The sequence below is a fragment of the Octodon degus genome, unplaced genomic scaffold (assembly GCF_000260255.1).
Source record: "Octodon degus isolate 3935 unplaced genomic scaffold, OctDeg1.0 scaffold00057, whole genome shotgun sequence".
Classification (NCBI taxonomy): Eukaryota; Metazoa; Chordata; class Mammalia; order Rodentia; family Octodontidae; genus Octodon; species Octodon degus.
In genome coordinates, this window is record NW_004524633.1 from 4,207,208 (window position 1) to 4,219,514 (window position 12,307).

The 12,307-nt window shown below is 53.0% G+C and overlaps 1 protein-coding gene across 2 annotated transcripts in view; it reads left to right on the forward strand.

The window, feature by feature from the left end:
* The window catches only part of Dnajc6 (DnaJ heat shock protein family (Hsp40) member C6), a 118,929-nt gene extending 106,628 nt beyond the window's left edge, over positions 1-12,301 (forward strand). For both annotated transcript variants that reach the window (XM_004633974.2, XM_023718336.1), the window contains exons 14-19: positions 413-481; positions 2,470-2,589; positions 6,638-6,901; positions 8,728-8,870; positions 10,237-10,413; positions 11,760-12,301. In XM_004633974.2, the coding sequence (XP_004634031.2) occupies positions 413-481; positions 2,470-2,589; positions 6,638-6,901; positions 8,728-8,870; positions 10,237-10,413; positions 11,760-11,861 (875 nt within the window). In that variant the 3' untranslated portion in view covers positions 11,862-12,301. The remainder of the gene's footprint in view (positions 1-412; positions 482-2,469; positions 2,590-6,637; positions 6,902-8,727; positions 8,871-10,236; positions 10,414-11,759) is intronic.
* Positions 12,302-12,307: the final 6 nt, after the last annotated feature.

Here is a 12,307-nt window from a genome sequence, read left to right on the forward strand (position 1 = left end):
GATCTCTGTGTCTTGGTTACTTTTTTCTTGTAGCTGAGACAAAATACTGGACACCCAAAATTAAGGAAGGAAAGGTTAATTATCTCAGTTTGTGGAGGTTACACTCAGTACTCCAGGCATGGGACAGGGGCCATGAAGTGACAGAGTGACAGAAAACAGCAAAAGGGGGGCAGGGCAAGCCTCTTTTCCTCCCTCGTATTGTAAGCAGGGTACCACCCCAGGGCGGTGCAGCACTCCCATGGTCTGTGTGCCCTCCTCCTGCACAGGTTCAGGATGGTTACACAGTGAGGCCCCCTGCCCCTGCCGAGTCGCTTAGTTAAGCTTCACACTTCGCAAGTCCACGTGGCGGACCCCTGGTCACGCCCCAAAGCTCATCGCCTTGGTCTTACACTCCGCCTTCTGCCATTCACAGCTTCTAGCACCCCTGCCGTGAACATTCAGCCGGACGTCTCTGGAGGTTGGGACTGGCACGCTAGACCAGGTAACGTGAGCAGGGTGTGTTCCCTGCACGCGGGGCTGGTGCCGCAGGTCACCCTGCCTGGGGCAGATGGGGAGCACCGCTGGAGGCCTGGGACGCGCCCATCTTTCCTGAGTAGGGCTTCCCGGTCATTTGGTGGCCAGCTTGCTTGGTGCGTTAAGAAACTTTCCTGGGACTTGTCAGCTGAGTTTTTGTCTTGATGATAAAACCTGACTCTAACTACGTGTGGAAACCTTGGATTTCTTGGAGCGTCTGAGCCGTTGCATTCTTTTCTCCACAACAGCGCTGCTCATTTTCATCCCACACAGTTTTCTAGGTGAAGGGAGCCAGCCTGGTGGTGGCTTCCGGCTTAACGTGGATGGTGAATGCAAATCCTGTTCTTTCTGTACAGCGTGCTTGTTCTGGGGTCGCATGTCTTCGTAATATAGAAGCGTGGCATTTCCTGAGAGCGCTTGGGGGGCTGTGATCCTTCCAGCCACGTGGCAGGTGCGCACAGACTCACAGACACTCACACACACACACACACACACACCCACACACCCATAGACCCAAACACACACACACACACAGTACTTCTCATAACTTCCTGCAGCAGGTTTTTTAAAAAATTTTATTGTGGTGAGAAAAAAGCAACTCTAACATAAGATTCATGCCTCCCTTGGTTTCCGAGCACATGGTAGAAGTCATCCCGTTTTCTGTCCCCTCTGCCAGGACGCGTGGCTGTTCCCCGCTGCCCCTAGCTTTTGCATCACAACACTCTGTACAGGGGACCCTCACAGGCGCTGTCTTTGTGGCTGTGTCCCAAGCCTCGTTTGTGTTGAAGCACAGGACAGCATTTTTTCTTTAAAGGCTGAGTAATGCCGTGCCGTCCCTGTCGCGGGCTTCTGCACCTCTCCTGTGGTGAGCGCGGCTGCGTTTGCCTTCCCTCTCGCCTGCCGGGGTTAATACTGCCATGAACGCGGGCGCATGAGGCCCTGCGCTCAGCTCCGCGGACATAGGAATTAGGAATCAGAGTTTCGGGACCATGTGGTAGTTCTGCTTTTAATTTTTGTGGTCCTCCTCTTCACTGGGCTGCAGCACTTCACCTTCCCACTGGAGTGAACCAAGGCCCTGGCCTCTTTACATCCTCACCAGCACTTGCTATTATCTGGTTTTGGTTTTGGGCTGTTTGAGGCAGGGTCTTGCTGTGCAGTTCAGGCTGGGCTTGAGCGCCAAGCAGTCCTGCCTCAGCCTCCCAAGTGCTGGGTTACAGCTGGGCGCCATCACGCCTGCCTTTTCTTAATCTCATCCTCACAGGTGTGGGCTGATGTTGGTATTCTTATTTACATTTTTATAATAATTAGTGATGGCGAGAATCTGTTTGTATCCTGTGGCCATTTGATGTGTCTGTTCAGGGCTTTGCTATTTTTAAATCAGGTTGTTGTGTCACTAAGTTGTAGGAGCTCTCAATGTCCCCTAGGCTGCAGCGCCTGATTAGATGTGACTGGCAGGTATTTTCCCATTTCGCAGCTTGTTTTTTCTCCCTGTTGACTGGTTCCCTTGTGGAGCAGAAGGTTTTAAGTTTGATGTCACATTTGTCTCCTTTTTGCTTTTGTTGATTATGAGTTTGGTTTTGTATAATTTCCTTGAAAAGATAGTGATAAAATATTGAAGCTCCGAGATGTTAAGCGAGACCCCCAAGGTAACTCAGGACGGGACAGAGTCAGGGTGCGGATTCAGGGCTGACCTCAGATCCCCTAGCGAGGATGAGCAGGAGGGGACAAGGCAGGCACAGCAGCTCAGGTGTGGCTGGGCGTCAGGCTCTGGCTCAGTCTCCTCCTCTCTCCTGGTCCCCATTCACCCTGGTCAGACAGAGCCCGGCGACCTCTACATCATTCTGACCCTGTCCTGATTTGCTGGTGGGACCAAGGAGCAGTGGCTCTGGCGTTCGGGATTGTAGAATCCAGCCCTGGACAAGTCACTGATTTTCCATGGTGCCCTTTTCTTTCCAGGAGGCTTTGGAATGGGAAGCAAGTCAGCGGCCACCAGCCCGACAGGGTCTTCGCACGGCACTCCGACGCATCAGAGCAAGCCCCAGACTCTGGACCCCTTCGCCGACCTCGGGACACTAGGTACAAACCCGGCAGGTTATGCAATGAAGAACTGCCCAGGTCGCAGTGCCTGGGCTCTAACTCTCACAGTCGCCACCAGTTGGTGTGGCTGCCCAGGGCCCCAAGTGGTGTGCTGCCTGGCACTGTGTGCTCAGTTGAGAATGCTCGTTAGCAACGGCGTGGCACGTTGGGCTGGGATAACACCTACCCTTGCATTTCTCCAATGCCTCATTTTGCATCTGGAATTTTGCAGGAATACACCCAGTGAGTTCAGGAGCGTGTGACCATAAGGTTTGTCACAGTCAGAGTGCAGGGCCACATACAGGATGGGCAGCTCACCCTCCCCAGCCCTGGAGAAGCCACACTATGATGTCCGCTGGGAGACCTGCGCACAGTTGATCTTGTCTTGTTAACATGCTCTCTGGTCACCCTGTACAATTCCACAAGGGCATTAGGTTCTCTGTGCTGTATCTGTCACTGTTAGGTTAATAGGACAAGTATCCCGTGGCCAGCATGCTTGGGAGACACTGGGCTCTGGATGTTGGTTATTGAAAACGTTTGAGAGCCCGGCAGAGCACAGAGGGTCATGTGGTAGATGGTAATAGGGCAGGGCAGCCAGATCCCACGGCCAGGCAGCGTCAGAGGCGCAAGGAGTGCTGTGGAACAAAACAAAGTCTCTTCCCTTAAAAACAAAAACAAAACAACATTTGAGGGTCACATGAGTGCTCATGGTGGCGCTCTGCCCTGTGCCTTTCCTGTCTTCTCTAGGGCAGTGCAGTCACGTGGTCAATTGCTAGACAGGCCTGGAAATGCTGGCCACCAGCTGCGCCCTGTGGGGACAGTCGATGTTTTCACAAAGTCCACCAGAGACCCTGGGTGCCCAGTCATCTGCAGGGAATGCCAGCACGGCACCACTTGCCCAGGAATTGCGGCAGAGCCTTGGCTTTCTAGTTTGTACTGCAGATGTTTTTTTCTGTAAAGACCTCTGATCTAGGCATAGCGCTTATAATTCCAGGACTCTGGGAGGCTGAAGCAGGATGATCACAAGTATGCGTCTGGCTTGGGCAATTTAGTAATTCAGCAAGACCCTGCCACGAAAAAAAAAAATTAAAAAGGGGCTGGGAATGCAGCTCATAGAGAAGGCCCTAAGTTTAGCCCTTAGTACCACAACACAATAAAACAAAACAAACTCCCCAGATTATTTTACACAGGGCTGCAGTTCAGAAGAAGACTAGGACAGGGCCCTCCTTGATGTGCTCCAGTAAGCACTGACCCTGAGAAAAGCCTCATGCCTGGGCACCCCATAGATACTCCTGTCTCGTGGTCCTCATGTGCTTCGGTGCCGGGCCTGGCTGCAGCTCCCAGACGGCCTCCTCTGTCACATGGTGGCCGCATCTACCTGAAAGGAGCTGGCAGGCTGAAGACAGTCTCAGGGCTCTGAGGCCACTGGAGCCAGAGTCTGGGGACAAAGGCTGCCAAGGCGGCTTTGAAGTCAAAACCAGTGACAGTGAGGGTGTGGGTCAGGGAAGGGGTCCCCGCTCCGGGGAGATGCTCAGTCTCAGTGCAGACGGAGGCAGTGGGCAGCTTGGCATTTTAGAGAGATGACCTGGAGAGTTCAGAGAACCCGCTAGAACGGGACGGGCACTGGAGAGGAAGGGCCAGCTGCCCGGGCCGGGAGAAATGGCGAGGTGATGTCTGAACTGGTAGTGGTTCAAGAGCCATCTGATAGTTGGCAGCAGAAATCAGCAGCAACTGTTAAGGGACTGACAGGAAAGGTGAAGGGAGAGTTATTAGCCCTTGTATACTTACTAGGAGATCTTAGAGACTCTGTGGTAGAATCTGTTTGAAAGCTGGGCGAGGTGTTGTACGCCTGTCATCCTAGCACCCATGAGGCTCAGGCAGGAGGATCGCTGTGAGTTGGAGGCCAGCTTGGGCTGCATAGTGAGTTCAAGGCCAGCCTGTACTACACAGTGAGACTTTGTATCACAAAACAACAAATCAACCCACAAGAAAGCAGGCTGAGTGAGGGTGAGGATAAGTATAGAAGGAAGATGGCTGTGGCTCATCCCACAGTGGCCCTGACTCCCACAGTCAGTAGCCATTTTGATTCCTTCTCCTTGTGAAACATCCAGGATGTAAAAATTAAAGCAAAGCACATTCTGCTTGTTGGAGCTCACAGCATGCAGGGAGAGAGAAACCATTCCGAAATGTGAACCTCCTCCGGGGCCTGCATTACCCCAGGATGGAACTGTAAGATAAAATAAAAGCACATGGCAATCCTGACATGCAGGCAAAGTTGAGGATCAGGGCTTTGGCTTTTAAGGGGCAGAGCAGTGGCCTCTGGCTTGGTACCTGCCTCTTTCGTCTGCTCAGGGCTTCAGTAGCATTCCCCAGAATTGCTAAGTGTGGGGACAAAAACCTCTGGAAAGTGAGACCGGAAAGCGCAGTGTGGGCGGCCCCCCGCAGCAGGGTGCCCACGGCCCAGCAGTGGACAGCACTGACCAGTAGTTCAGGAAGAACAGGGGGTATGAACTACGGCTTCCTTCAGTTATTGAAGTTTTCCCATCTTTTGCAGAACTTGGAATAATGACATGTTTAGAATAAATAAAGAGAAGACCCCAGGGCAGAATGGCCACCTGGCCTATGGTAGGATCTTGTGCTGTGGGCGGAGAGAGCGCTTTGTGCTGTGTGCTCCAGAGGGTGGGGACTGAGCCCCGTGGAGCCAGCCCGCTGCTGTCCCCTTCTGTTTCCGTGTGTCTCTTGCTGCCTACGATGCACTGGCCTGTGCTTGCGCAGGCCTCTGCCTTGGTGTAGTACGGAGCACCTCTGCTGCAGGCGGGAGCTGCATGGCGCCCACACCATTACTGTGTCTGCAGTACTGTTAGGATATGAATATAGACTTCATTTCACAGAATGGGAATCTGAGGCTCAACGGGGTGAAGTCTCTCGCCCAGATTTGAAAGAATGTTTTATGTACATGCCTAGTGCCCAGTGCACGGTAGAGCTTCAGCAGGCCCTGGTGAATGAACGCATGGAAACAAGAAGGTGCAGTGGCTGAGTGCGAGAGCCGGGGCTTCAGCATGTGAGGCTTCAGCACGGTTGGGTCCAAGTCCGGAGGCCACAATACAGCCTTCGTGAGGGGAAGGAGAGGCACCCCAGAGGCACAGCAGGGGGAAGAAGCGCGAGCAGAGGACAGTGAAGATGGCTTGCAGCAAGGGCTCGGAGCCTTGGGGAGGAACAGGATTTCTGGTGGAGAAATGAGGTGGGGCTGTGGCCAGGCTGAGCCCCAGTAAGCAGCTCTGTGAGCGCGAGCTTGTCCAAAACCTTTCTGACCTTGACCTCTGTCACTTCCACAAATCAGCGACTGATCGTGATCACTGGAGTGTAAGTGGCACCTACATAAAGTGTGTAGTTCCTGCCTTCGTCATGTGGTAGTTTTCACGTAAGAGAAGGTGAGGAGGTGGGTGAAGCGACCGTGGGAGGAGCCACAGCTCATCTGGTGTGGAGTCAAAGGACGGGACTCAAGTCCTGGGGCTGCCATGTGCTGGCCATGTGATTCCAAAAGAATTTGCTTAAGTGGCTGTTGTCCATCTGACAAAAATAGGAAATGAACACAGACCTAAGTAGCTGCTGTGGGGATCAAAGAAATAACATCCGCCTACTGTGTGTGTATTTACTAGGAAGGGTTCTCAGGTGAAGGGGGCTTCCGCTAAGGTCACTATGCACGATCCCTCGAGATGCAAATGTCAGAGTCTTACATGCGTCACTTTCCCATCCCTGGAATGAAGTCCTGGATGCCTGGATTTGAAGGAGGAGGAGCTTATTTGGCCCATGGTTCCCTGGGCTCAGTCCATGGCCTGTGGCTCCAAGGTAGCCCGGGGTGGCCAGGAGCAGGGAGGAGGAGGTGCAGGAGCAATAAGCCACTCGGGCCATGGCCCCAGCTCTGCCTCTGACTAGGCCCTGCCTCCTGACAGCACAGTCATTGTTAATGAGCCACTGATGAGCACAGAGACCTGGGGACTTTCTAAATCTAAACCATGACATCCTTTCCTCCCTTATATTCCCGCAGGCAGCTCTTCATTTGCCAGCAAACCCACCACGCCAACTGGCCTGGGCGGAGGATTCCCACCCCTCAGCTCACCGCAGAAGGCATCTCCCCAGCCCATGGGCACTGGGTGGCAGCAAGGCGGTAGCTACGGCTGGCAGCAGTCGCAGTCCAAGCCGCAGCCCAGCATGCCGCACTCCTCGCCCCAGAACCGGCCCAACTACAACGTGAGCTTCTCCTCCGTGCCCGGGAGCCAGAGTGAGCGCGGGAAAGGACCCGCTAATCTGGGTAAGGATGGTGGGTGGTGCCTCACCATGCCTGGACTTGTGTGTCTGGAGGTCAAATCCAGTGGCTTCCAAGGCAAACTCATGCTTGTGGAGGTGCCGCGAGGCCCCCTCCTCTGTGCTCTACCCAGGGCACCCCGGGCGCGCTGTGATTCCAAACATGTTGCGTTAGCTGGGATTTCTAGAGGGACAGAATCCACAGAGAATGATGCAGGGCTGCGCCAGGGGATTTATCATGGGTGAGAGGCACAGTCCGCACGCACGGGCCAGCTGTGTCCTGAGAAGCAGAGGACCCACCAGCTGCTTTGCCCAAGATGGAAGCCGAAGAACGAGAAGGCTCAAGGATGCAGCACCAGCTCAGGTCGAAAGGCCCGGAAGCTCCCAGCAGAGCCACCAGTGACGGAAGAAGCTGAGACTGATGCCCAGAGGCCGCAGCGCCGCAGACTGGGGCCCTGCAGGAGTGCGGCTGCTGCCGCTTTCCCTTTCTGTTCCATCTAGGCCAGCCACCTGCTGGTCAGGGCCGCCCACCTCTGTGCGGGACTCCCCGTTCCATCTGCTCAGCTGGATGCCAATCATTCATGCACACTTAGCTGTGCCCCCTGATCTGCTGGCCACTCCTAACCTCTGAAGTTGAGTGACGGTGGTGAACCCCTGTTGCCACTTGGTGCCTGCTGGTTCACTTGTCTGTTGACTAGAGTGCAGTGGAAGGAAGGAGCCATGTTCTGTTTGTCACATTATTATCAGAGATGAGCGCTTAGTGTGTACTGGGCAGTAATGCTGGGGAGCAGGGCCTAGGATTTAAAGTGGTTGTTCTTGGGAGATGGGATGGGAGAAAAAGTGGGGCCCCTTTCCGGGCTGCATTTGGATTTTCCATGGGCCCCATGAGAGGGGTGCATGTGTCCTATTATTAAGGATCTTTCTTATGATCAGACCCTGCAGTGAGATGCACGGGAATAAGAGCAGGGGACAGGCCTCTCTCTGTGGTAAGGCAGCAGCTGACACTTGCTGGGTCCTACTGAGCTCACCTGTGAGCTGCTGGCCTAGGCATTATTCACATTACTCGTGTTTTCATGTTATTTTGTATATCCTTTAAAACAAACTCCCCCTTGTATGAAGAATCTGAGGATTAACTTCTTAAGTCTATACAACTTGTTAGCGGCAGAGCTAAGACTTCAGTCCTAGATACCCGGTTGCAGAACCTGCCAGGCACTGCCACATCCCTTGCTGTGACACAGGTGTCTTTGCAGCACTAGTGTGATGGCCGTGCTGGACACGGCAAGTAGCCTGCCTGAGGCTGCATCACTAAGGGCAGAGCTGGAACTCACCCTGTGGGGCTCAGCCCACTATCTGCCACCCTGCTAGGCTGTCTCTCCTGGTAGACTGAGGAAGATTGCAAGGCCACAACCAAAAACATAGGGAAGGAGGGCTGGGGTCAGCTGGTACCCTCAGCTGGCGCGGTAGGGAAGGCATCCCTGCACGCATTGCAAGCCCGTCACTTCCCCGGCACTAAGTTGTTATGACGGAGAAATCACAAATATCTTCATCTAAAGAAACGCACGAGGGAAACGGGGTTGGGTCTAAAGATCCCACCACAGCCCTGACCCTGCCATGCACGCGACCTGCACAGGGCTCTTCACTTGCCTGCACTTCCTTTTCCATGTCTGTGAAGTGGACGTGAGAATTGTTTTTCTTACTCAGAGTGTAATTGGAAGGGCTCAGGGGATTGTCGCCTGTGAGGCACTTTGAAGACCCTGAGCCCTATGAGGCTGTGATGTGATAACTCAATTTCAAAATAAAAAACTACAATGACTTTCAAAAATTACGTTGCAGAAGGGAAACAAAAAGCAGCCGACTTTGAAGACCTGCTGTCAAGTCAGGGCTTCAATGCTCACAAAGACAAGAAGGGGCCTCGCACGATAGCTGAGATGCGGAAGGAGGAGATGGCCAAGGAGATGGATCCGGAAAAGCTAAAGGTGAGCGAGCCCTCCCTCGGTGTGAAACGCTGTGGGACAGGTCATGTGACAAGTCATGGGTGTGGCACTGTCATGAGATGGAACCTCCACTCACCTCATGACTGGGTTTGTCAGCGCCTCACTGCAGGAAAGCATTTCAAGTGGCGTTGGTGTGAGGCTTGGGCAGATTTTCTAGACAGGCTTGGAAAGTCATAGAAAGTAGGGAAGGAATATGGTTTGGGACACTCACGAGCACACAGCTCTGATGAAGAGCAGCGGCCTGGCCAGGGGCAGAAGAGCAAGGCCAGCCTTGAAGGAGCGGGCAGGAGTCTAGCTGGCCACCATCTCAGCTCTGGCTTGGCAGGATGGCACTGGGAGAAGTCCTTGTCCCCTGGGGAGCCATCCAGGGCCAAGAGCTGACTGCTCATGGGGGAGCCCAGTCTTGTGGGGGCTCTGCTGCAACCCACGGTGGCCACCGGTGCAGGGCAGTGCCGGAGGCCTCTGGGCCTGTGTCCATGCTTGAATGCCCCTGCAAGTCTCTCATCTTGGCGTCTTCAGTCTTGCAGGGAGAAGAGATGGGTTGATTCAGAGCTCAGCAACCTGGGTTTGCCAACATTTAGAGTATACCCTCTCTGCAGGGCTGAGCAGGGTCTGAGCCAGTTTAGAGATGATGGAGACAGATCCAAAGCGCAGGCGAGGCTTTGTTCTGGTGTTGGTCACTGGTGAAACATCTGTGGCTGAGCGAGGAGTTGCTGTACTTTAGCAGAAATGCTCTTGGGTCCCCAACTGCCTCACAGGACAGAAACTGCGCTCTCAGTGGGTGGCTGGGTAAGCCCAGGAGCTTCCCGCCTGCTGCTGTGCGCGTCTCTGACTGGTCAGCGACTGGCACAAGGCTACTGGGGTCGTGGCCCAGCCCCAATCTCCTGAGTGAGTGGACGGCTTAACTAAGAGAGTCGTATGATTTTAGGGCGCAAGAGAGGTCAAAACCCCGTGACGGGATTCTCTATTCCTTGGGGGTTGAGACAAAGAACAAAGAACTCTGGGCAGCCCATATTTATTTCAAACAAAGGAAGGGGATACTGAGGCAAGGTGGGAACAGAGCAGGACCTTGGGAGTCTGTTCAAAGACTTCTCCAAGTAATAAGTCTTGTCAGTTAGGAGACCTGTCTCATCTCAAGGGCTGGTAGCTTTATTGCTCTGGTCTGGGGGGTGGCAGCAGCCCAGGCCCTGGCTGCCTCAGCTGGGGCTGCCTTGACTTAGAGCACTGGGCATTGTGCATCGCTCCTTTCCAGCACAGCCAGAGGTCCTTGCACCCAGGACCTTGAGTCCTGGCAAAACTTTCAGGAGCAGAAAGCATTTCTGTCTCTCAACCTCCTCTGTGTTTCCAGATCCTGGAATGGATAGAAGGCAAGGAGAGGAATATCAGGGCCCTTCTTTCCACAATGCACACAGTCCTGTGGGCTGGGGAGACCAAGTGGAAACCTGTAGGCATGGCGGACCTGGTGACGCCCGAGCAGGTGAAGAAGGTGTACCGGAAGGCCGTGCTGGTGGTGCACCCGGACAAGGTGGGTACTGCCTCTGCCGCTAGCATGTTTGTAGCATTTCTTCTTTTGTTTCTTGCAGCAAACTTCCTGCCTCAGCCTCTTGAGTGCTGGTATTACAGGTGTGTGCTGCCACACCCAGCTGTCTTTGTTACTTTATGAGTATGTATTAAAACATTACAAGGCAGGGGCCAGAGAGATGGCTCAGTGGAATAAGCGCTTCTCTGGCAAGCACAAGGGCCTGAGTTCAATCCCCGGTTCTGCAAAAAAAAAAAAAAAAAAATTACAAGAGGCTAGCCAGATAGCTCAGTGGACTAAAGCGCCTGCTTAGGCAAGTGCAACGATGGGGGTCGATCCCTGGCAAATGAGAAAGGAAACGTTTCCCTTGGGAGAAACAACAGTCTGTTTAGCCAGGATGGTACTGTCAGGGCTCTAGAACGTAGCTGGCAAAAGTTGTCATGGATGAAATTTTACAAATAAAACCAAACCCATCATTCCTGTGATTCTGCCGGCACGTGTGTCCATCAGCACACGCATGCACGTACACTGCTGGAAGCGTCCGTTACCCATGGCCTGGCGGAGTCACCCTAATTCACGAACCGCTGTCACATGAACTGTCCCCATCGCGTGATGCCAAGTTATGCCTGAAGGGCCTCTTGGTGCCACGCGGGGATCCCATGGTTTCCTTCTCTCCACTGCTTTTTTTTCTCCATTGTGTTTTTTATAATGATAACTTTGGATAGAAGATGTCATGAGAAACAACTTTCTTGAATTTTGATCACTTGAAAGAGAAATGGAAACCTACAAAAATCCACAAACTATATAACCCTGTTACGACACTCCAAGAGCTTAACTTTTTTAGAAGTTGGAAAATTGTGGTTTAAAAATACAGTCCATGGGCTGGGGATGTAGCTCGGGGGCGGAGCTCCTGCCTGGCAAGTGTGAGGTCCTGAGGTCGATTCCTGGTACCGGGAAGGACAAATAAATCCGTGGCAGACAAGCTGTCAGTGGACTTTGTTGTTTGGTAGAAACTCTGGAGGTTGGGGATGAGCTTTGCCACCCGGGAAGTCTCTGTTGTCCACTTACTGAGGGATAATTGGCCCCCACTTGCATTTCCAGCGGGATGGCGTTAGAAGGCGGCCAGAGTAAGTCCACTAGGCCAGCAGCGGCAGACTGTGGCACACGTACTGCTGCGGCCGATGTTTGTGATCACTGACTGCAGGCTCTGCAAGGACTGCTGTCGCTGGCCTGTGCCGTAAGAATGGAGCATCTTAACAGAAGTGCTTTCCATTACGTAGAATCCATAGCAGCAGTGAATACAAGTACAGTTCTGCTGTGGGACTAATGTGTGTTTCCATTTTCTTCTGCAGGCAACCGGGCAACCGTATGAACAGTATGCAAAGATGATTTTCATGGAGCTCAATGATGCCTGGTCTGAATTTGAAAACCAAGGACAAAAGCCCTTGTATTAATGTGTGCGCCTTTCCACCTCAGCTGCAGACCTGTGCTAATGCTTAGTGTGCATCACAATTCTGAGGTTTTCACAGATGAATGAAAAACTCCAGTAATGTATTTCCACTACTAAACTGTTAAGTTACTCACGAATTAATTTCTCACAGTAAGGCGCATGGATGTTTGTTCCTTCCAGCCATAAAAGAGCCAAAGCGTGAGGAACTCTAGTGGGGTGACCCTGCAGGGGCTCAACATTCCCGCCTGCCCTTCGGGGAGCCTGCCCAGTGTGTCACCTGGGGAGATAGAAAGCTGAGGCCGCCAAAGATGAAGGCGGGTCATTCATCTCACTGTCTGTGAATGAGATCGAGGAGCGAAAGTCACCATAATAGGACTGCCTCATGGTTTTAAAGAATGGTTTTTAGTTTTCCTTGGAAAGATGTAATTAGAAAGAAGGCTTTGCACAGAT